Source organism: Poecilia reticulata, chromosome 14 (assembly GCF_904066995.2).
Source record: "Poecilia reticulata chromosome 14, P_reticulata-male-v2, whole genome shotgun sequence".
In the NCBI taxonomy this organism is placed as follows: Eukaryota; Metazoa; Chordata; class Actinopteri; order Cyprinodontiformes; family Poeciliidae; genus Poecilia; species Poecilia reticulata.
In genome coordinates, this window is record NC_088843.1 from 20,083,085 (window position 1) to 20,108,183 (window position 25,099).

General features: G+C 41.1%; 2 protein-coding genes across 6 annotated transcripts in view; one reads left to right on the forward strand and one right to left on the reverse strand.

Annotated features, from left to right (window-relative positions):
* Positions 1–1,620: 1,620 nt before the first annotated feature.
* tmem218 (transmembrane protein 218) lies at positions 1,621–8,615 on the reverse strand. The gene is made up of 3 exons (XM_008428414.3): positions 8,132–8,615; positions 6,149–6,251; positions 1,621–2,717 (listed from the first exon to the last, which is right to left on the reverse strand). Exons 1-3 carry the CDS (start codon positions 8,248–8,250, stop codon positions 2,583–2,585), a joined length of 357 nt encoding a protein of 118 aa, XP_008426636.1. The 5' UTR covers positions 8,251–8,615; the 3' UTR covers positions 1,621–2,582.
* Positions 8,616–12,415: 3,800 nt separating this feature from the next.
* pknox2 (pbx/knotted 1 homeobox 2) overlaps positions 12,416–25,099 on the forward strand; it is a 92,422-nt gene continuing 79,738 nt past the window's right edge. For 2 of the 5 annotated variants that reach the window (XM_081615324.1, XM_081615323.1), the window contains exon 1: positions 12,417–12,479. The gene's annotated coding sequence lies outside the window, so the exon portion shown is untranslated. Of the gene's footprint in view, positions 12,480–25,099 lie in introns of all 5 variants that reach the window. The other 3 variants (XM_081615320.1, XM_081615325.1, XM_081615322.1) reach the window with 3 other exon arrangements.

Sequence of the window (25,099 nt, forward strand, 5' to 3'; positions counted from 1 at the left end):
ACAGTGGAACTTATTGAACTTATTGTTCACGGATGTTAACTAAAAAAAAAAAAGCAAAAAGCTGTGATGGGATGAGTCAAAAAGCCAATCGGCTTCCTTCGGAGTTGAAGCCAGAAGATCGGCTGCCTGCGCTGAGCCTCTTCCGGTGTCTCTCACTGTGACTGCTTAGATCATGTTTCGTGGTACTCATGTGGTCAATTGGAGGTAACAAATCCCTCCATCGCTGAATAGTTTCAGATCCACTATCCCACCCTGGTGGAGTCCAACCCCCGCAATCCGCTGACCCCTCCAGTTCCCAAGCTTGTGTGAAATCAGTCAGTCAGATTCTTCTACAAAAAAAAAAAAAAAAAAAGAAGAAGAACACAGTGTGGAAATGTGGGCCGGAACTAACGGGATTGGTTTTGATTCATTAGATTCTCTTTCATCGCCGTGGTTGGAATGCTGCTCCGCGTCTCCTCCAGCTTCGCGCTATAAAATTTAATTTGGGGAGGGAAGGAGGGACTCGTGTAATTGGGGCCGTTTACTGCAAAAACCTTGTTACTCGCTGGAGTCACCTGTTAGTCGAACCGCCAGGCTGAAACAGAATTCATTAGCAGGTCAACAGCTGCGCAAATCAGCGAAACACAGTAACGCCCGGAGGTTCTTGAATCCACTTTTGTTTGAGTTGCCTCATTTTGTGAAGGCTTAGAAGGATGAACGTTTTGATGCAAACCTGCTCTGTCCTCACGACGGAATCGAAGTGATCTTTCTGGACTGCGCATGCGGCGCACACAGTTTTACCTTAAAGGTTAAAGGTTCCAGATGTGTGTCAGCAACAAGTGTGCTGCATTGATACTGGAGAAAGAGTTGAAAATGTCTGGAAGTCACTCCAGGGAAAACTAGGGTGGATATACTTCATCTGTTCTATTCAAAACTTCTAAATAGTTAAGATAATTTTTTATCCATGTTAACTGAGTTCATTTTATCATAACACATCGGATATCAACGCTGCATTGAAATGTGTCGTTTTCCAATTCAAAACACACGATACACTGCCTGCACTGGATTTTATTCAGAGGTAGACGAGTAACTACGCTTATCGTCCTTCCACTTCACAAGGACTCACTTCTTTTTGCTGGTCTATCAAAAAAAAAAAATCCTCATAAATTGCATAGTAACTGTGTGAAGGTTCGATTCATTCCCAAGGCTCTGAAACACTTTCTGCTTAAGCAGCTGTTTCAGATTGCTGATTGTTGTCATGGAGCATGAAGTACCGCGCTCTAAACTGTCAGTAACCATAGATAAAGATTACAATGTGTCAAACTGAAATGCTCATGAAATAGCTTTCAGATCAAACTGGTACGATTTTGGAGATGTAATTATTGTAACATGCCAGACAGATGTTAAGACTGGGCCCAGCTTTGACAAGTCACTCGTTGGAAAACTCATCTGTTTTCATTAAAGCACAGAAACTCTGAGCGTTCAGGCCGCAGTGTTGTCTGGCGCCACCCACTTTACACAACCCCCCCACTTCCAGAAATCTCAAGCAGCTCTTAGCATGCACAGCAAGAAAATGAAAACCACTTGTCCTCTTCTCTGAAGCTAACCTGGTAAAAAAAAAAAACACAACAAAAACAGCCCCTTGTTCTACGCTTTACTTCGTACAGAGTCCGGACCCTCGGCTATTGAGAAACAATCAATTGCTGGAGGTGTGGGCTCAGTTGAAACATGGTCGACACATAACTGAGTGGCTTCATTCACTTCCTCTGTTGCTGTTGCCAAACTACAACCTTCGATAGGCAGACTGGAATTCTAAAACAGCACTGAAAATTTACCTCATTGTTCACAACTCCTTCTTGTTCCCCGATTGGTCCAACTGAAATTCAACCAGAGAAATCTAGCTCAATGGGAGAAATCCCAGGCAGAGCACAGAAGGGAGATGAGAATCGAGCAGAACTACGTACGAACGCAATGGTCAGGCTACTTTGAAACATTATGAAATTTTATGATGTATTTTTACTTAGCTGTCATTAATTTGTGGAAATCAGTTTTTACTTTGACACTGGAGATGTTTCTGTAAACTTTCTTGTCAGACAGGTCACATTTGAACATTACAGGGGGTGATTACTTTTAAACGGGAGCTGTAGTTCAAAACTGTGACAAGGCCTAATGCTCCACAAAATGTGATTCACATCTTTCTGTTACTATTTTGTTTATGTTTGATAAAACAACAGACATGGCAAAAAGGAACCAGTGTGACAGGGAAGGACTTCACCCATCTACACTGAGAAGAAACAGGACAAAAACACTGAGCACCTCTTAAGTTTATCTAGAGGAGATGAAAACTGACTCTAGAAGTTAAGAGAAAAACTGATTCAAAAGTTACATTTGTGACAAGCACTGCTACTTACAAATCAAAAATAATAAAAAAAGAGATGTAAGAAGTTTCAGAAGTTCATTGAGAGAATGCTGGCATTCGTTTTTAGAGCAGTCTCAGTTCTTCACAACAGGGAGAGATTCTTCTGCTCCCCCATCAACCCTGTTTTCCCTGCGTTCTGCATCTTGGAGGATGTGACCCTGCTGCCGCCAACGATGCTGGCCTCCTAGTACGTCCTTAAAGCCTTAGCATGCACCGGCTCCAGGAAGTGCAAGGGCAGCAGCATGAACAACGCCACCAGGAAAACTGTCCCCACCACAGCCAGGAGAACGTAGCGGCCAATGAAGAAGGTGTCGACTATCTGTAGTGACAAAAAGAAAGAATGAATGGATTTGGAGTCATTCGGGATTGCTACATATTTTTCAAGAGGTTCTTGAACCAGGAACATGACAGCTCCTTTTTTTTTTTCTTTTCTTTATTCCCCCCTGGTGTTTCCTCAATTAACCACTAGGTGTCATGAGAGGACTTTGGACAGATGGATGCTGAGGCTTTGTGTCTGAATGTTTTCCTTATTGTCTCTTTGTTGTGGGGAACCTGCAGCGATTAAAGCGTTTACTGCTGAAGGGGGCGGGGCTTCGTACGTGCCTCCCTCCAGCAGGACTGTAGCTCACTGTAGTGAGGTCTGCTGCTATGAGAGATCCAGTCCGAATCAGTATTTAGCCACGTTTGAAATGAAAGAGACACCTTGGCTGCAGTCGTTTATCTGAGACTAATTAACATTAAATTCGATAGAAATTATCTCCTTTGATGTTACACAAGCCCACATTAGAAAAACTATGAAATTCATGGCTTGCTTAAAACTCGAATGCTATTCTATTCGAGGGCAACATAGGTCGGTGCAGCAGCTACTGCAAAGGAAGAACGGGGGGACATGTAGCGGGACAGGCATGATTGCACTCTGAATCTGGAGAATGTGCTGAGAATACTGAGTCAATAAGTCACCGTGATGTGTGCGCGCAGGAAGAACGGGACAAAAAACCCCACATGAAACCATCTGGTGTTTGAAATCCTAAATGTCAGAGTGTCTTTAAAGTGTCCAGGGAAGGAAAGGCATCATTCCAGAGCAGAACACATCCTACTTTTCCTGTTTCCTTCTGCAACTACAAAGCAAAAATCCAGGTTTGACTTTCTTTTTTTATTTTTTTTAATATTACCCAAAGCAAAAGGTCAACAAGCCTTTTCTCCTCTGTGAGCTGTAAAGTTAGACTAAAGGCTTCATGCAATAACTCCATTCTATGTGACAATTTGACTAGTTCAGTTTGGTCCTGTCACGAAAGAGACCAAATGTGTTCTGCATTTAATACTCTGAGGTTGTTTGCAAACAGGATACCCACATGTAACACACTGCAGCCAGATAATACATACTGTTACACAGAGTAACACCGGTGAGTGGGGCGGGGCTTCAGCTGTGTTTTCATGTCCTGATGTCCCCAAGAGAATACTGGAGACATCAGGGCATGAAAACAGACTGAAGGAATGTGCAGCGCGGTCTGCTTTCCCTGTATTGATACCTGAAGTCTTGCCTTAAGGTTCACCATCCCATAACGACAGGAGAAACTGGCCAACCTCTCCTCAACACTGACTAAATTGTCGACTTTTTACCAACTGATTCTGACTTCATTACACCATAGTTAGAGTCAAACTGCACCCCATGTACTATAACTGGATGTGAATGTGACTACGTGACTGTACCGTATTGTTGAGCTGAACTAAACTGAATTTGGACCAAATTTTATGCAACTCTCACAAGAATTAGACCCGTCTGTAAAGTGCTGTGAGATGACATATCTGTGATTCGAGCTCGTCTCCGTATTTTTGATGTTTAGCAAAACATCCCAGCTCAGTAGTAGCAGAAGCATTGCAAAAGTGAGCTGCGCAACCAGAAAGAAGGTAAAAATCTTTGCATCTTAAAGTGCCTCTCTACGTTTATGTCCTGCTGTTTGTGGCGCCGCTCCTAAATGAAATCAATGAAGAGACGCAAAGCAAATCAGTGGCACCTAACTGACGATCTTCAGGTCTAACGCCGCAGCTCCCTAGGATGGAAAGGTTGCCATGGAGTGACTAGTCTTATGCTTCACTGATAACTCTGGGTCTGTGTTAATATTTCAGTCATGAGCCACCCATGATGATGAGAATGCAAACTGAGAAAACACCCTTAAGCCAGTATGATTGAAGAGGAGCAGCAGCCCAACTGCTGCCGAAAGAGAAATTTCATAAGGACTGCTGTGGAATGGGAGTAGTGTGCGTGTATGCGTGTGTGTGTGTATGCGTGTGTGTGTCTGGGAGAGCTGCTGATGATGTATTCCATCTCTTATGAATGCATTTAACACATCTCACTTTTTAATTTGCCAATTACGCAGCAAGCAGGAGCCCAAAGTGTGTGGGCCATGTTTTATTAATGTGCCACTGGGTAGGAGCAGGTGGGGGGAGGGGGTGTTGTATGAGCCACCCCCACCTCCAGTCTAACACTGGCCTAATTGGTACTGTGATATTTCACTGTTGTTTAACAGCAAGAGGTTAAACATGTCTCTCTCTGCTGGCTGGTCCTGTTCAGCCCGTCGTTGCTGAATATTAACACACACAGAAACACAAGGCGCAAACAGGAAACGGCAAGTTTAGGTACCGATCCTGACAAAAGGGGACGTGTTAATTGAGTACAGGCTACGCTAAAACATTTATCACTCGTATTTCTGCGAGGAGCGACACTTGCGCTGAAGAATCTTGGGAACTCAATTCCAACCAGGTTCCTGAGGTGAGTTTGGTCTGAATTTACTCGGGAGTATTCAGCAGAAATCCCCGTTTCGCAGTCGCTCTCTCGGCATCGCTGTTCTCCTATATCAGCACTGTACAGAGAATAACAAAGCACGAGCTGGCCAGGACGGGGCTCTGCTTTGCTATTTTGATGGGGTGGCAGCTTGCTTGGCAAATCCGGACAGCTTACTGGCACGACCCGAAGGCAACACGGGGAGTGTTTGTTCTGTGTTGCTGTTGGATTCAGATAAAGCAGAACAGGCCTTTGCAACGAGCACACGCACAGAGACGCACATGCTGGCTTTATTTACAGGCCTGCAGTTCTGTGGAAACAGGCTTACAGAAGAGCAGAATTAAGGTTTCTTTTAGGGTAGGTGTTTATCTTGAGCAGCCTTACTCTTAACCAGAGCTCATACCCTCAGTCAGTGGAAACTACTACAACAACAACCACCACAAATAAAGGGAACAGGACTCTCAATCCATCAATCAGTTTGTAGAGAAATACCCCTCATCTCCACTTGTTCCTTTTAATTAAACCTCTTCACCGTCATGGACAAGACCCAAAAGCTTTCAGAGGACATCAGGGACAAAATGGTATATCTGTGCAAACCTGGAATTGGCTACAAGATCATCACCTTATTTTTATTCAGATACTGTATGGAGTAAATATGAAATGACCATCAAACGCTCTAGAGCTCCAGCTCCAGCCAAGATCGTACCTGGGGTTTTTCAGCCAGAGAACAGCACGGTAAGTTTTGAGGAGAAATTGGCCAAAGCCGCGAGATAGTTGCAGTAGCTTTCTAACGAGCTACATTTCGTAAATGCTTCTTGTTGCAAATCTGGCAGTATTTGACCGGTCTCTAATCCTAATTTGAGAAGTCTCTGTTCACCTTGCTGACAGTGGAGACATTTATAAAGAGAGAAGCCAGAAGTACTTGTGAGTATTTCTACCACAGGTGTTTGACCAGCTGGTGGTTTTACCTCCATCTCTTTGAAAGGAAGAGGCGTCTCTGGGCTCCGAGGGAAGAACACCAGCACCAGAGTGATGGTGAGAGCCAGGAGGGTAGTGGGGATGACTCCTAACCTGCAGGACACAAGCAATAAAAAAAACTGTTTGAGTTTTGTATTAACTGGGAATTGCAGTGTCCTGAGCATTATGCCATAATAAAACTATTCCTCAAAGACACCAATATTCCACTGAATCCCTGTTCATTTAAAGCAGTGGTGCCCAAAGTGTGTCCTCGAGAGCCGGCATCCTGCATGTTCTCGTTCTCTCCCTGGTGGCAGCAACAACCTTTTCAGCATGCCAATGTCCTTCTTAGACCACCTAATGACCCGTCATCGGATCCAGCTGTGTTAAACCAGGGAGACAACTAAAACATGCAGGATGCCGGCCCTCGAGCGGTACCCACTTTGGTCACCGCTAATTCAAAGAAATCGAGCTAATATATGTCAGAGCAAATTCATTTCTGTAGATGTAATAGTCGGAAGGACGGACAGACTGACGGTTTTATTCGTCTCCGTAGAAAACTGGTTCCCAGGATTGTCGGCAGGCAGCACACAATGACGGTAACAGCAAAGAGGTTTGAATTTCCCAGTATCTGACTTGACCTTTTTAACTGTTTGCTTCCAATATGAAAGGATTTTTTCATATTGTTCTGTTTCTGCACAATAAAGGAATTGAGTACTTTTGCCCTGAAGGAAGCAGTTTAAATAAATATCTTAGGGTGTGTGTGTTGTCTGTTATAATCGTGTTTGCCTTCCTCATAACTCTGTCCATGTATGTATTTTCCAGGTCATCGTGTAACTTCAAGATTTCTTCTGTTCCTCTGCAGAATTTCCAAGCCAACATGTGTTGCAAAAGGTTAAAATACTCTCTATAAAACGACAATATCACCATATTTATTCCATACAATAAATATGGCTGCATAGGTTTAGATATGGGCTACAAATTACCAAAACTTCTCTCGTTATTCAGGTTCCCACAGTGACGAAAACCATGTAATAAACTCATTTGACCAGCATGACCTATGGGTTATTTACCAGCTTAGATTTGGTGTTTTCTTATAGTAAATAAATAGGAATGCAGTGTAATAAGTCAGGTCTTGATGTTCATTTGACATCCTAGGAATATATACTCGTATTATAGGAGACATTTGCTCATTCTGTTGTCACAGTTCCACCCAGTTTGTACTCGCTGACAAGAACACTGATGAATCCAGAAGAAATCACCATAATCTGTTTTTTTTTTTTTTTTTGCTGAACGTTAAAATGAAATGAATTAAATTTGCCAGGTCGGTATTTTACTACTGGCTTGTTTCATTTAAAACATTTCTACTGCTGCTAAAACAATGCAGAATATTGATTATTATGGGTAAATAGAATGCTATCCATTACAGTTGTTCGTGTCCTGCTGCAAAACATTTACAGGAGGTAAATGGAAACTGTAGTCATATTTTAGCCAGCTCACCTTGCAGCAAAAGGTTAGGCAGGAGAAATGTTATTGGTTTATTATCTATACTCAAAATGCAATCTTCATTAAAAATTAAATCTTCCATCCCCATCTCTGGTTTGCATTTTGATTGAACAACATGATGTCCCTCCTTTTGGACTTGGTGTTCTACTTTCTTTTGTCATTCAGTTTATTTTAATGGATGTAAAATTCTAAAATTCTAGGACTTTGGCTTCCTTTGGACTTCTTCTACACACCGAAAGCTACCACAAACTGCGATCATAAACTGCTAACGTGAGGAGGTTATTTTACTTCATGCCAGGATTATTTAGAAGCCTGTCGAGCAGATTCAAAATTTAAAATGTCGTAAGTCATATGTTCCAACATTGTGGCTGCAGAACCGTTACAGAAACAGCATAAACGCTTTTGTGACCCATCTGGTCCCGCACTAATGTTTATATTTCATATTAAGGCGTGTAAGCGGAGTGTGTGTAGTTGCTTCTTCAACTCACTTTGCCGATCCATCGGCTCTCAGCAGAATGGTCCCTACCACAAGAGCTGCGATCCAAACGATCACAATGACAACAACACCGGTACCGACTTGCAGCACAGTGCTAGTCATATCGATCATCTGCGGAAAAGTCGTTCAGTCCGCGGGGCGACAAGGTTAATGACTGCAGCTGGCAGAAGGTATCTTCCCTGTTCTTGTTTACTAAGTTGTGTTAGCAGCACAAGCTAGCTGGGCAAATCCTGCCGTCACATTTAAGCGAGCTGGTTGTGGACTGTGCTGAGAACGCCTTTATGCTGGCAGCAGAAGCAACGTGTGTGACCGCGATAACAGAGTCCTGTTTCTGTAAAAGTTACGACAGAAAATTACAATTTAAGGTTAGAAAAAGTTGATGAGAAGAGTATCTTTCTGGCGTCCTGCACTTCCTGGTAACCACAAGCTCGAGTGTAATTGGATGGTCACATATGAGAACTGTCCAATTAAATGCGTCGTTCCTAAAACACGGCGAAGTTGGAAAGTGTGGGTACGCCCCATTATTCACCCGGCGGAATAAAACGCCGGGTAGGCGGGGTTTGCATATCTGTCCCTCACTTCAGTCGGAGCTTACCTCCGAGAGCGACGGACACCGATTTAGACCTTTTAATTTAAAAAATAAATACATAAAAAATGTGTTATGTGTTAACATTAAAACATCGTGTTTTATCAAATCGATTGATCCGAAAATGCTAAATTCCAAGCAGCAAATCGATCTTGTAGGTTACATTTAATTATGTCGCATTTACATCAGAGGCTAATATCGCAATAAACTCTAATCATCCAGACAGGTTGTGTCTGATCTACTCCACTCAGAGCTTTGATCTCCGTTTATGATGACTCCCCCGCACACAGCCTCTCATCATCACTTCTGCCTGGGATTTTCCCGGCTGACTGCTAAGGAAGGAACCCTTTAAAACGCGCTAATGGCTTTATTTAGTTAGTATGTACATGAATTTCAGCGTGAATCATTGTTGCAAAGTAAATAACTAAAATTAAGCGGCAAAAGAGAAAACGGAGAGAATCCACGGTACACATTTAGAGGAGGAGATAAATATTTGCGACAACTAACAGCAACATCCACAGCAATATTTCATTGCATTTGTTTTGAGTAGTATATCTCTGACGGTCAGCCGGGCTCCAGGCGCTGGCAAACCGGATGGCCACATCACATCCACGAATCAAATGTGTAGGTTACCGCGTGCGTGTGCGCACACGCGCCAGTAAACGGCGCTTCCGGGAAGACAACGTGGTACCTTTAGGTGACACTCGTAACATCCATGCATCAGTGTTTATATAGGGAAGCCGGGCTTGAACCCCCTGGACATTGAAAGATGCAAACAGATTAGCTAAATAAGCTCCAAGAAAGAAGATGGGGGAAAAGAATGTCTTTTTTTTGTTGTAGATTATCTTGATTTAACTGGACAATATTTCTATTTCAGCTCTGAAATAGAAATATTTCAGTGCTGAAATATTTCTATTTACTTTCATCAGCAAAAGTAAAGTTATCTGTTTGTGAAAATAGAAAAGCCAAATAGATTTAAGGAGTAGACGCAGGATGATGGTTATTTGCTTTCTTTGAAAAGCAGCATTTATTTTAAGTCTACACACTGCATATTGGACATTTTACACTTTGGCTTTGCAATGTTTCAATTTAATTTCATTTAATTTACTTCAGTTCAATCCACTCCCATTCAGATAATTTTGGATATGCAGCAATCACAAAAAGAAGTGTATTTATCACACTAACATTTAGATAAAAAAAAAAAATAAATCAAAATACAGTGGAATTTAATTCCAGCACAATCACATTAAATAGATTATTAGAGTAAGTAAATAACCAAGCTGATGGCACAGGGTGTCAGTGGAGAGGAACCACAGGAAGAAACCACCAGCAGAATCAAACAAATTGTTGCTCCACTCAGCCCAACTAATAATTTACTGAGGCTTTCATTGGAAAATGTTGAATATTTGCTAAAAAGGAACAAGTCTACTTGAATAGAGATCTCTCGTGATCTCTCCTTAATAACCTGCCTTAGCTCTGCTGCAATGCAACATAATCATAATATTCAAACTTTATGTAGAATAAAGCTCATTTATCACCTTTCAACCTCATCTAAGCTCTGCGTACCTTATAAATTTCTCATTCACTCTTATTAAACAGTCTATCTAATAAACATATTCTCTGCAATTATAATTTGGAGCATTATTGAAAAGTTCATTTATTTCTGTAATTCAGTTCACTAAGGGAAATACATTATGTCAAGCTCTTATCTGTGTAAATTTTGACGAATTTCAAATTACAGCAAATGAAAACACTTTTCAGAGAAGAATATTACATCAGACCAAAAGAAAAATAACATTTTAATAGAGAAATGTGGGCTGACTGCAAGTCCAGAAAGCCCATATAAGACAAAAATGTATTTTCAAAAGGTACTTTTTTCCTGACAAATGAGTCTCATTCATTCATTTCATATGACTGCATATAGCATAGTGTTTATTATAAGTACAATAATGCTATGTGCTTTTAGTGCTTTACATTATGAACCCGATTGCAGTGCAGCTGTGCCACACGTTCTGCTCCTTCCTTTGCTTTCAGTAAAGCCTGATTTACAAAATTCTCTAAGCGAAGAATAAAATTAAGAAAAAAGATGCACAAGGGCATGTACACACACATACAAACACACACATGGGGGACCACCCCTGGCATCCCTCACAACTAATCAAACAATTTTGGCCTGTGGCCTCTGGGAGGCGCTAAAGGCCCCTAAAATCAAATGTAGAAATAAAGTTGCTTTTTGGGCCATCATAGCATTTAACTACTAACTACAAATTATATATATATATATATATAGAGAGAGAGAGAGAGACATTGAATTTGTTGACTGTATGTTTTTGAAGTCTGTTGAGAACCTTGTAATATGGGGGCCTACATACAAGTTTCAGTTGTACCGAATGTTGTGTTTGACTTGCCCTGGAAATCAAAGCTTTGATCTGAGAATAGCATCACGTCCCACAGAGAGACTGCAACCAGCTTTGCCCGGAAGCTGCAACTCAGATACAGGAATCACAGCAAACTGACTATTGTTCCAGTGACAAGTGGGGAAAAGCTGTTTGATTTATGCTATGCTCTGTCGCCACATTAACTAGCTACAGCTAGAAATTTAAGCTAGCATTCACGAATGTCACGTTTTACACTAAAAGAGTGTGTTCGTACAGTGGACCTTATTTAATGGGATAAGAAGTGCAGCAAAACAGTAAATTGCTGCTACTGTTGCTCTGTTTTATATGTGCGGCAGCCATATTGGATTTAGAAGTCAAGGAAGATTCATCCTATATGAGGCTTTAAGACAGAGATTGAGCTGACCGTTCTGGCTTTAAATGTACAAATTCCATCTTCAAAGCAAATGAACTGTCACACTTGGTGTCCAGTTCACAGTGATAAACTGCAATACCTCCTGAAATAAGTCAGAAGTCTGAGGTTTTGCATCAACCATCAATCAAAATCCAGGATTTGGCATCACAATGTTCAAAATTTTACAAATAAAATTCATATTCACGCTTTTAACAGTTTCTATTCTAATAAATTACTCACTGATGTATTTTGTGAACATGTATTACTGTTTGAATAAATGTAGCAAATCACATCATTAACTATTGCTAATTGTTAACCTGGTCACATCAAATAGTAGCCTACTATGTTTTTTTCCTGCTCAGTGATTCATTGAGGCAATGTAGATTCACCTGAATTCTGAGGTAAGTTGAACACATTTTAAATGTTTTTTATAATAAAAAGGTCATCATTAGCAGAGTTTGGATGTGGATCTGTTATCACTTCCATTCGTCTGTTAGCATTTTGTGTATGCTAGCAGCATTTTGTGTATCCTTTCCACTGGAAAACCCAATAAACATTTTAGAACTTCATCTCCTGTCAGCACTGATGTTGGCAAACAGCAGAGACATGCTGTTCTGATCAGAAATTATTCATGTCTGAATTCATAAACAGAAAACCTGTTTTTGTTGGGGGTTTTTTTCCCCCTTTTGTGCTTCTGCCCTGTAAGCAGTGACGCACGTGCAGCCTTTTCCCCTTGGAAACCTTTTCCCGTGATCGCCGTTTTTCCCACGGACCCTGGAAGGCAGCAGCAGCGAGAAGGGGGGGGCGGGGGGTGGCTGTTGGGGAGGGAGGAGGGTGGGGGGAACGTAGATGCAGACGGAGGGGGAGGTGGGAGGGGCCTGCTGCGGCTGACGTCAGCGGCTGTGTGGAGGAGTATAGGCTGTGCTGTCAGCCCAGTGTCAGTCTGATGAAGATTGGCATGCAGGTAAGCTGTCATTCATTTTCAGTGTCAGTGTATGGGAGCAGAGCTGCTGCACTTCAGCGTCCTTCTTCTCCCCCCCCCCCCCCCCCTCTCCCCCTTCCTCCCCTTCACCCACCCCTCCCCCTCCAACCCACCACCCCTCCACCCCACCCCACTCCATCACGGGAGCCAGGACATTATTCACCCAGTCAGACAGCCAGGCCAGAGTGGGGGGCTGGCATGGGGGGTGGGGAGAGAGGGGGTAGGAGGGGAGAGAAACAGAAAGTGAGAGAGGGAGAGAGAGAGAGAGAGAGAAATAGAGAGAGTGAGAGAGAGAGCGAGAGAGAGAGAGAGGAACGGAGGGAGGGGGGGAGAGACAGAGAGAGAAGGAGAGGAGAAGATGCGGTCTGTGCTGGACTGAATGAGCTTTTTTCCTGCGCTTCTGCGTCCGGATCTTTTATTGTTATCGTTATCATTATTTCGTAATAATAATGGTCATGTTATTATGAATGTAAAGGCAGATGTGATCGGGGTTGGTGTCTGTGAGGCAGATGGGAAGGATGCGTCCTGAAGCGTCAGCTAGAAACCAGAGTAAAGTGAGCGTCTTTCCGCGGGAAGTGGCCCCTTCTCTCCGGGTTCTGCTCTGTAGACATTTTTTGGAAAAGAAGGACGGTTTAGTTCTGCAGCGGCTCTTCCCTTCCCTTCTCTTCTCTGTCTGTTTGTCTGTCCGTGTGTCTGAGCGGATGCTTTCCGTCTGCCCGCGACGCGTTTTACCGTTGAGAGAGCGCGTAAAGGAAACCCGCAAGCTTGAGACTGAACAGAGCGGACATGTTTGTCTTTAACTGATTTATATTTCTTAGTTTTAAAAGAGTAAATACATCCGCCTGAATGTGTCTATAAAAAATAGTCGATATGAACTCAGAATTTATTTATTTATTTTTTTTACAACTGCTCCTTCTTTTCTTGTGATTTTCTGTAATTGCTTAACCTGAATCTTTTCTCTCTAGAAATTATTTTCAAAAGTTTTTTTTTAAATTACTATTATTTATTTTTTTCTATTGAGTTTTATTTCTCAATATTAAAAATTGGGCACTAGAATTCTGTCTGGTGTTGTTTGTTGAATTGTTCATTGAGCTCACATGTTTGCTCTCAGGCCTGAGGGAAAAAAACAAAAAAAAAAAAACTCTCTAAACTGAACACTGACCTTCTTTGTGCGCCACCCAGCAGCAGATTTCCTTCCCCTCCATACATTCAGTCCCAAACTTCTTGGGTTTGGCTGCTCCTAATGTTTTTGACAGAGCGAACTGGCAGGGAACGGGCCTCTTTCTGATTTGATTTGATTTGATTTGATTTGATTTGAAGGAAGAAGAAAAAAAACGGCAGAGCTGCGATTTTGGAGTGCCTCAGGGTTCCTGTAAGTCGACTCGGCTTTGATCTGTGGCCCTCCGGTCCGGCGTCACCTGCGGGTTCCACATTTCTGTGGTCATTTTACTGAGCAGGTTTACCTTCGCCTGTGGCGATAGCAGAAAAATACCACAACCGTGTTCAGATTGGAGCATATCTGGCTTTAAATGAGAAGACTGGCTTAGTTAAAGTAAACCTGAAGTATTTGGTGTCTAAACACCTGGTTGCCTGAGACTCAGACGGCTTCAGCTGCCCTCGCTGTCGCCAGGTAGAAACCCTCAGAGGAACTAACTCCTGAGTTTTAACTGAAGCTTTGTTGAGACTCTTGTAACAGTTGAAACAGTCCCTCTTCCTCACACACACATACACGCACGCACGCACACACACACACACGCACGCACACGGTTGCCCTCGGAGATGTTTGTTCTTTGTTGTCATGTACCCCACGCAGATGTACGTATCTTCAGAAGAGGGATCATGTCAATTTAGCAGATCTAGCAAACCCTGCTGGGATCTTAATTGATGATTTGTGTCATTGGACAAGCAGCCTGGGGGCTGCAGAAAGCTCCATCCCCATTTGCATTTTTCCATCTCTGCTATATGGGATAAACGGCACGATAAGGAGGAGATGCTGTGCATTCCTGCAGCTTCTTTAGGGAAGGGGGCCTGGGGGTAGGGGGGGGAGAGGGGTAATCACTAATAAAGTGATTCAGTCGTACTAAATGAAGAAGTAAACAGTGAGGAAATCAGACGTCCCAAACCAACTGTTTTAGTTCTGTACGACCAAAACAGTAGAGGAGACTAAACTATGGACGGAAAACTTGTGATTTCCTTCAGCCTTTTTACTGACGCATAACAGACACGGGCCCGTTTATGGTTCTCACCACCAAAAATAACACGGTCCCACTATATTTACCACACAGCTTCTTAATTATTACATTTATAATAATGATATCCTTGTTATTTTCATGCTTACTATAAAAATCCAAACATGAACGAAAGTTAGTTGTAGGTTTTCAGCACATTTGAACCATGTTGCTTTATGTTAAAGCAACAAGTTGGAAAAATTGATACTGGCTGGTTAAACAGGGCTGGTCATTGTGTCTGAACAGAAGAAAATGTCTTGTTTGTTTCCTGCGTTGAAGCCAGCTGACCAGCAGTACACAGAAATACGTGGGGGAGGGGGGATCCTGAGAAAACTGATCACTCAGGCACTTTCTGCTCCTCTTTCTCCGGATATACAGAATTTACATCTCCAGGTTGGATAATTTCTGCATCTGAGCTGGCACCATATAGCGACATGATGTCAGTGTTTGTAAGCCTGTCGCAATAAGCAACACGTGATGATTAATCGCATGATGAATTAAAACGAGTTTGATCATTTCCATCTGCATGATTGATCATTTTCCTCAAGTCTTTCTAAAAAAAAAAAAAAAAACCAGACAGGATGACAAAAGGCTTCTCTCCAAGACTGAACTCTGGAGTCAGTAACTCGCCAGAGGAATGCTAGTTGAGTTATTTACATGAATATTTTTGTTGCCATCTTGCACTTTTTTGTTTCCAAAAGTCTGAGTTTTGCCTGTTTTCATTGACATTTGATGATAGGTAGTTTTTTTGAACAGCAATTTTGTTTACAGACACTTCATATTCTGTTTTATTTATGCCTTTGGTTGCTTTGTTAGTTTATTTTGGATATTTAATCGCTATCCAGTATCAGCGTTACGTGTTCTCTAGAAATGGCGCATGCTTGCATTGTCATGCCGTTATCATTTTATTACTTAAAAATAGGCCCCAAAATGACAATATTATCATTTATCGCAATAATTTCTTGGACAATTTATCAAAACGTTATCGTGACAGGCTCACGTGTTTGTGAGAAAACAATCGCCAAGGACTTCTTGGATGCAATGTTAATGAATATTTCAACTTCCATGCCATGCATGCCAATCATAGACTTGCCCAGCTGGATGGTCTCCAATGTCCCTTTGATGTACACTTTACTCTCTCTAATGATGTATATTTTTAGCAGCTGGCACGCCAATGGATATTTTAATGATTATAAAAGAACAGCAAACTGAAAACATAGCTTTCGGTACAAGGCCAGTGCTTTCTCCAACAGTAACCAGTGGAGGAACATCGTGTTTGGATGTTCTAAAACTTGCTGTCGTCCCTTTGCATGTACCCTCCAGCGATCAGACTGTTTCTGTTCAAATGTAACCCGTCTAAATCCGGTCGGAGAAAGCAAGAGCGACCTGTTCGGAATTATTCATAAGGATTTCGCACGCGGGCCGGGGCGTATCCTCAGCGGACTACATCCAGGTCCTGCTCCGGCCCGTCAGCAGCGTGATGCCGGCTCGTTTTGCCTCGTTCAATAGTGCAGCGACCCCCCCTCCTCGCCGCCCCGAAGACAGTTGTGTAGCGTTGCATGTTTTCCACGCTGTCTGCGGCCTCGCAGGTCATGCCCGCTAAGCCCGCTTGATCCCTATTGCTCTCCAGAGGAGGAGCGCTGCAGGCCCGTTTCTGACTTAAGGACAGCCGGTGCACGCCTGGCCGATGCTGCGTTGGCACGGCTCTAACTGAGCCACCGGGGATCGGCTTGATTTATGCTTCAAGAACAACAGCAGGGAGATTCAACGATTTTCAATACACTGTCAACATCAGGGAGCTCCGTTTCTGAAAGGACACGAGGTGGAAACACAGATACAATAAATACATGTTGTATCAAGCTGTGGTTATGTCTAAAAACTCCCAACCGGGGTCTCATGTTGTTGTTGCTGTTAGGAATTTCTTCATCATGACTGAAGACCGGTTTTGAACTTGCATAGCAAAATGCTTCATCTGTTGGTTTTGGCTCTATTTACATCACCATCATCTGTAAAAAGAGGAGTTTTACGTCGTGCTCATGTGTACGAGCCAATGATGGCAAAAAGTTGCAACAAAGTTGAAAAGATAAAAAAAAAAAACACAGTAAATGTTGAATATTTGAATGTCGTAAAAGCAAAACAGAAAAGAATCAAAAAGACAAAATCTACGCCTAGTAAGTGGGCATAGATTGATATGAATTTCTCACAGTGGAATAACCTTTTGGAGAAAATACCACAGCTTTACAATTTCACAGTATTACTCCACCTACGCAAACCTCATACCAAAAATATATATATTTTTATTTTAATAAATGGACTAAAAACAGAACAAATATGGAATCAATTGAGTATTCTTTTAAGCACTTTGCCATTCTACTCATGTACAGAAACACTGCAATCTGCTGAGGTGACTTTTCTGTCTCTCTATGGTATTGTATGCTAAACGCCTGTTTTGTATTTATCTGACAGTATTTGTGGCCCTGTTTGTTTGGTATGTGCTTCTGTGTCGAGATCCCTTGCAGGTCACAACTTTCTTGTTGCCACGACAGATGTTTAGCGGACAGAGGTGTGTAGTACTTCCGCTCTCTCTAATCACAGCAACACTGTTCTATATATATACTTATATACTATATAAGTAAGGGAGAATGCTGACCTGGTTAATAACGCCACCTACCTCTAGTCATTAAAGACGGTCAGAAATGACTGTGTTTTTCAGTTTTTTTCATATGTCATGGGCTGCTATGAGATTCTCATTATACTGGGGAAAGGACTTTAAACCATCGGAAGGGTATGATGGGAAATGTAGTTGGTTTTAAAACTGAAAATATTTGATATCTCTATCTAGCATATACCCAGTGAACAGGGGCGCTGCGCTTGAGGCGGCACCAAACCGAAGGCAGAAAAATGATTTCCTGTCAGCATTTTGTGTATAAAATCGATTGTATTGTATAGATGGTGGCATCCATTATTACTAAACAGCGCTGCAGTGTGACGTCTATGCTCTTCTTCCATGCATGTGACTCACTATGGGTTTGTAAACCATTCAGAAGTGTGAATGAAGTCGCATCGTTCAGTAGCATGAACCATTTCGCAAAAAGACAGAAAAAAAAAACATTTAGGGCCAAAATAATCTGATTTGAGCATGAAGAACTGCTGTGGGAACGTAAAGTATGTCACAGATTTAGAAAAAATAAAATCCACAATAGTGCAGAAAAAAATAATAACTACAACTTTCATTACTTTACATTACATTACTTTTTTATTGTTTACACAAAAGAAATCAAAGAGTGTTTATAAGGCAGTATCAAAGTGTATGCTAGTTTTTTTTTTTTTTTTTATGTGTGTGTGCTTTGGCACTGGAACAAACCGGAAATGACAAACGCACCCCGTTACTATTAAGTGTTTCTAAATGACTTTTGTGAACTTTCAACAAGACTGCTTCAGATTTACTTCCCTGAGTCAGAAGAGCTCAATATTGACCGAAAGCTCTTAGTACATTTGAGTCAACTGCTCTGCAGACAGACATCAAACAAAGTTTCAGAGATGCTGTCATCATCAGAGTAATTCCAAATGTGTGCTTGAACAGTGACTGCCACAGCATGAAAGGAGTCCCACAAAGCCTTGAGTCATTAGGTAATGATTTCAGGATCGGTACTCTAATTGTGCTCGTCTTTTCAGAGGAAATAAAAACCCAGCAGGACACGTTCCCTAAACTGAGAAAAAGTCATGCAGTAGAGAGGAAAAAGTCGGTCATAGGTTTTTCCTATGAACCTAAAAGGAACACACACAGATCCATTGTGCTCGCATCTTTAAATTATATCAGTTATCCGCAGAGCCCGTGAAAAGGTTTTTTCATATTCTTTACGGTGATCACAAAGAAAAACATTATTGTTAGATATCATTGATCTTTATTCAAACACGGGCCACACAATCAAATGACATTGCGCCTGCGAGACCCTCGACGTTGACGCGGTTCTGATCTCTGGTGGAATGTGGATAATCCCAATAAATGAGCAGAGAAATATGAAGCCTGTAACTAAATCCTGAATTTATTATATATGGGAGTCGTGGTAACAGCTGAGCTGAGCGAGGCTCAAGATATTTGATTTGAATAGAACAGCAGATGATTGAAGGAAGAAGGGAAAAAAAACAAAAAAAAAAAACGCCACCAAGCACTTGTGCTGCTCTATGTTTTCACTTCTCATCCAAAAGGAATAAATGCACAGGCCGCAATGTTGTTGCTGCTCTTGAAAACTTCCCACAGAGTTATGCTCTGAAAAATCGCTGAAGTGTCATCAGGGGTGCTTTTTTTTCTGCTAATAGCTCCAACTTTACGCCACACGGCAAAACGTTCAAACAACAAGAAGCTCTGACAGCGGCTTCTCCTCGCGAAATGCAGTTTTGTTTTTCATTTCACGACCACTTCAGACTTCCAGGGCGTTCAGGTACAACTTTTCATCTCTGCAGTGCTTTTACCGCAGCAGGGAAGTATTCTTTTTTTTTTTTCTCATTTATCTGCCAGAAAACATCAGGATTATTTATCGCAGCTTTGTTTAAATGCTTTGAAAATGCCAGGATTTTCAGAGGCCAACACCATTACTCCATTTCCCTAAAGCATGTTACTGTCAATATTATTTCATTAGTGGTTATAGTTATTATTATTATTATTATTATTATTATTATTATTAGTAGTACTAGTAGTAATACTTTTATGACCCCAAATAATTGGTATCAGCACACATCGGAATTGGCTGGTCAGGCTTTTTAAAACATTGGTGATGGGCTTGAGAACTGCACTTGGTGAACTCCTCTGAATGAGATCTAGATTTGTAAAATTAGCATTTTTAAGGAAATGGCAGTAATTTCAAAGCAAAATAGAGCCATCCCCAGAGAGCTCCGTGCAGAAAATGAGCATTTGACCGTCGGTGAAAAGACAAGAAGTCGAACAACCTCACAGCTGCCTACTTGAGCACACTTTGTTGTTCGTGGTGAACTCAGTGTGGGGCTTTTAATGTTGTTACAAGTAGTCAATAAAGAAATTGACATAAAAAATAAAGTTACATTTCTTAAATCTTTTAGTGGTTGATTTACCAGCTCTTGTCATACACTCGCTGTAAGATGTTTAAAAGAGCTTTAAAGCGTGATATTTGAAGTTTGTGTTCCACGTTAAGACTCTTATTTTGAAAGTTTGAAGGAAGGTGTGTCTCGTTTCACCTGCTGTGTGATAATAACACACGTTATTCTTTTGTCAGTTGCTCCAGGTGTCAGATTTTCAGCAAGTAAAACTGGAAAATCTGATTATTCTGAAGACAAACCTTCACATAAAACTGAACAAAACTGCATTACACCACACTAATACTTCTGGAAACTAAAACAAATCCCTGCTGTGCTTCCACTGTGTCCTGGATGCTCTGTATATTGAACCTTTAGTTTATTAGTGCCAAAAATTAATACCTTTCAAATAGTAAGTGATTTTGAAACAATAATGCTGCCATTAAAACCTGTAATCACATCGTCCCCTTTATCTACGTCCTATATGTCGATGTTCTGAAATGCTGTTGTTGCTCCAGCAACTTCCTCCTAAAAGCAAATTTCTAGCAGGAAGGAGCAAAAAATGTCTCTCCTGTAAAAATTCTAGTGAAGGAAACAACCTTTTCCATTCTGAATAGAAAAAGCCGCATCACAGAAGTTTTTTTTATGTTGCTCTTCCTGCAACTTTTGCCTCCTTGAAGAATGACAGCCGATCTCACTTTGGGAAAGCATTTACGTGAAGGACAACACTCTCATTCTGTCTGCAGCTGGCCCTACTCTCTGACTGGAACAAAAGTGACTCTGTGTTCAGATCCATTTGTGTACCTTGCTGTTCTTCAAGTGCTCTTTGAGGACGTCTGGGTGAAACACTCGCTGGTGAAACGGCGGTTTATGTCAAAGCATTGTGCAGAGCAGGGGCAAGGACACGAGCATTTACTCTGATGTTTTTATTTTACTTTTACTGAAACCACTTATAATAAGAGCAAATGACTTGTGTGCAGCGATTTTATGAGAGCGAAGGCCTCAGTCGAACCCTTTTCCTTGGTAAGGTTATGAGTGCCACTGTCTCCTGTCTTGTCAGTCTTAAAATATTCAAAGAGAAATACTGTTCTATTCCCGAATCACATTCCATGAAGGCCTCTGGTATGTCCTTGATGCCTCAGTGCCGCAGGTTTTCGATTCTAATAAAAGTTTCATCTTGTAGTTAGCGTGGCTCTTAACTGTGCAGCCAGTGTATTTTACCTTGAGCTTACAGAAATCCTGCTTTCCACCCCGACCATTAACTGACACAGTCTAGTGTAAAAAAAATAAAAGTACTCTGGAAGTAGAGGTGAGACGGTAAAAGATTCAAACATTAAAATAAACCTGAAGTAAATTAAGTTACTGCTTTAATTTGAAAACCAACCTCAACTGTTACAGCCGATTCTAGGATACGGTAATATTTTGCATTCATTTGTTATATTTGCTAGTATTACAGCTCTACGATAGTTCCAGTTATATTGGTTTTGACACCCAGACACAAACTAAACTCTCAGATTAAAATTAGAGCTACCTTCTTCATTTGCCCCTGAATCTGATTATTGAATTGCTTTTTAAATATTTTTGTGAATCAGTGTTGAAAGTTTTGTGCTTCATTTTAGTAAATGTGAATCAATGCCAGTTGAAACGCCAGAGAGATATATGTTCAGGGTGAATGAGAAGAAACACCAACGTTAGGATCTGATGTTAGCGAGGTAACTTTATTTGCCGTAGCAGTGAACCTGCAGTGGACAGTTATCTGGCAAAGAAGCCCGTTTTAAGTTGGAATGTTTTTCAAGAGCAGCATTTGTTTTTGTGGCGCTGTGCAGTCACAGCCGTACAGTTAAATGAAAAAAGCTAATATATAATTCATCGTCATTTGTATTTCTGACGATACAAATCGTCAAAGATAGGAATTTTCACCGACATCTTTTACACACACGATAATTTTAAGGATATCTGTTATGTTTTGCTACAGGATCGTCCACTGACTCAGCACATTGTCTCACCAGGATGTTCAGCTACAGACTATATATATCCAGTGCTCCTGCATTGTAATTCAACCCAGATGATTTTCATCTGCAGCTGATGGAGCAGTGAAAGCGTTTGCAGCGGAAGTTTTAATGTAGTTTTATTGAAAATAGATTTTATTTACATTACATTTCTAGGTTCCTGAACCCACTAGGGACAAGGATGTACAGAAAATAGATGGATGGATGAGCATTTCTAGGTTGTACAACTATATATTCATTCTGAATATTTCCTCTGAGAATTGTGAATGAGAAAACGTTAACCTTTTTAATCATTTAAGTCAGTTTAGCAAAACTGAAACATTTTTTCTCGTTCTGTCTAAAGATGTCCCAATAGTAGCTTGAAGTCACGGTCTTGACACAGCTTAACATCCAAAGAGCATCCCTGTGCACGTGTGTGTGTGTGTACCTAGTTTTTATATCCTGATGGGAACCTACTTCTGTCTACAATGTGGGGTTATGGGGACCATTGCTCCTTGTGGGGACATTTTCTTGGTCCCCATGAGGGAAATTGTTGTTTTTGGGTTAGTGGTTAGGTTTAGGGTAAGGGTTAGATATGTAAGGGAAAGGGTTAGGATTATGGTAAGGGTTAGGCTGTAGAAATTAATGGAAGTCAACGTGAAGTCCCCACAAGTGATGAAAACACGACTGTGTGTGTGTGTGTGTGTGTGAAGAAGTCATTTCTGCAGAATTCTGCAGTAGCTCAATTATTCCCAGCATCAGCTGTCCATATGAAACGCATGGTGTGCTATCATCGCTGCCTCGGCTGTCTGTATCCGTCGCCCTTGCTTTCTCCTCTCCTCACTTCATTAGATTTACAACATTATGCCTTCGCTGGGAGTGTCAGGAAACATGAGCCGCGCCGACGTTAACCTGCAGAGAACAGAGAGAGCTGATTGTCAGTCCCTTTGTTAGCTCCCGTGTCTTCTTGTCTTTTATTTCCTCTTCTCCATTGAGAGCAGATCAACACCTACGTGGAAACATTTCGTCTGGAAAATGTCACTTCCATGTCTTTGAGGATCCGAGAGGCAGAAAAGTCTGTTAAGATTTGTGTTGCAGTTTGTGGTGAAGTGTGTTTTCTGAACCCTTCTGGTGCTCGGTTAACCACTATCATGTCTAAGTAAAAGATTTGGCCCGAGGCTCGGACTGTGCAAATAGTTGAGCTGACAAAAAAGCCGAACAAGGGAGACTTGGGGGTGGAAGCGAGTAAAAGGATATTTTCGGATGAGTGTGACGCATGTTCTCATAAGCCACCTGAATGTGGCGTCTGTTCAACTCAGAGACGACTCACAATGATGTCTGGTTATGTGTACAAAAAAAAGAGATTTTTTTTCCCCCCCTGCTTATTTCAGAAAGCTCTGACCTGCCGATAACAATTTTGGCTGATTCCTCTAAATAAGATTATTTCCACAAAGGCATAGAAGTTTCTTAGTCTAAGTACCAAAAAACAATGAAAATGTATTGTCTTCAAAAATGTTTATTAAACAATAATAAGAGAGAGGGACACATTACAGAACTGTCTCTCTGATGCATATCAGTGATGGGACTGATATGTAACTCAGCTCCAGTGCTACTGTACTGGAGCACTGTCATTTTTCTTCTTCTTTTTTATAACACACTTGAAATATTTAAGATCAATCCAAATGATGATTTAACCTTTCATTGTAACTATGTTAATAATAAGCCCTTTATGTGTTTGTTTATAAATTATTTATCAAGGCCAGAGATGCATTGTGTGACAGAGAGCAGTCGATATAACACAGGTCTGCAGTTCATGTGGATTTCACTTTAAACAAAAACTAATAACATGTTTTTTATGATGGTTGGACTGAACTTATATGGTTCTTTTCTAATCAAGCTGCTCAAAACCGTACCTGAAGCTCATTCACAAATATGCACTCATATGCTGATATTTAAGTGCCTTGCCCAGGGGCACATTACTGCGTGGTAACATATATCAATCAAATCAAACATTTTCAAATTGCAAGATCACTATTCCCCAAGCACAGTTAGCATCGGTTTATTCTCTACATATTAAGCAGTATATATAATTTATTTATTTATTTTTTCATTTTAAGCAGTTATGGTACCAAAACATGAAACTGCTCCAACACACTCAGGCAACACACTGCGCATCATCTGGGGACGGTTGTGACAAATTCCTTAATTCTTTACAATCCACTGGACGCTAGCAAGTTTGGAAAATTTAATTTCCCACAATCCAAATGGGAAATCCAAATCAAAATCCTAAACATTTGATAAGATAATTAAGTGGCTTACGTATCAAACTTCTTTTCCACCTTTGAGTCCACCTCAAAGGCGCATGTGTGGACCTGAGAGGAGTTAAGTAACGCAGAGCATGTTGGGGGGAACATGAAACGGCATGTTACACTACAGGTTGTTGCTAGCTAACTAAAGAGTGAGTGAATTAGTTGACGCAACTGACCTTTCTTGGCCAGGAGAGGTTGAGCAGCTAAAGCTTTTCCTCTGCCTACATTCCCCAGAATGCTGAGCGGTTCTGGGTCTGAGTTCAGTGAAATGATCAAAATTCTATCAAATGTATTTTCTGTTGATATTGATCAGAGGTCTCTCGTGATGGATATCCTTATTGCTCTTTATTGCCCTGCAGTAGATTGAACAACCATCTTCCTTTCTGGTATCTGCAGAAAGTGTCCGTGTCTGTTAGAGGTTAAAGATTAATAGCAACCTGAACGTTTCAGTAGAAAATACAGCTTCCATTTGATCACATTCTAAGCATCTCATTGAGACTGAAAATTGGTAAAACAATGTCCACACCCAAGAGTGTTTTTGTTATAACGACCTGTTAAGAGTTTAGGTATGAGATATTCACTAAACAAATAAAGACTGGATTTTACATTCAATTATAGAAGCAAATTTCTCAACAAAAAAAAGAAGAAGATATTATTAAATGTGAATATTTAACCTCCATCTTAGGTCTGTATTATTATGTTGTCTTTGCATTTGACTGTGTTGTCTGTAGCAGAAAACTCAAACCAGTTTAGTTCCTACATAATACCCAGAATCCCTCTAAGGCATTTCTTCCCTGAGACATGAGCAAAAAAAAAATATATGCCAGCATATTAAACCTTGTTAATCTCTGTTTCCGGGATGCCGCACTCCATCAGACACAAGTTTATTTTACACAGAAAATTCCAGCCAAAGCACTGACTGAAAAACTCTGAGTGCTCTGCTTCCCGTGATTTGTGGCGGCAGACTCGCAATTTGTCAAAGAAATCTGCTCCGTATTAAATCAGTTTGTACAGCGGTGCAGGCTAAC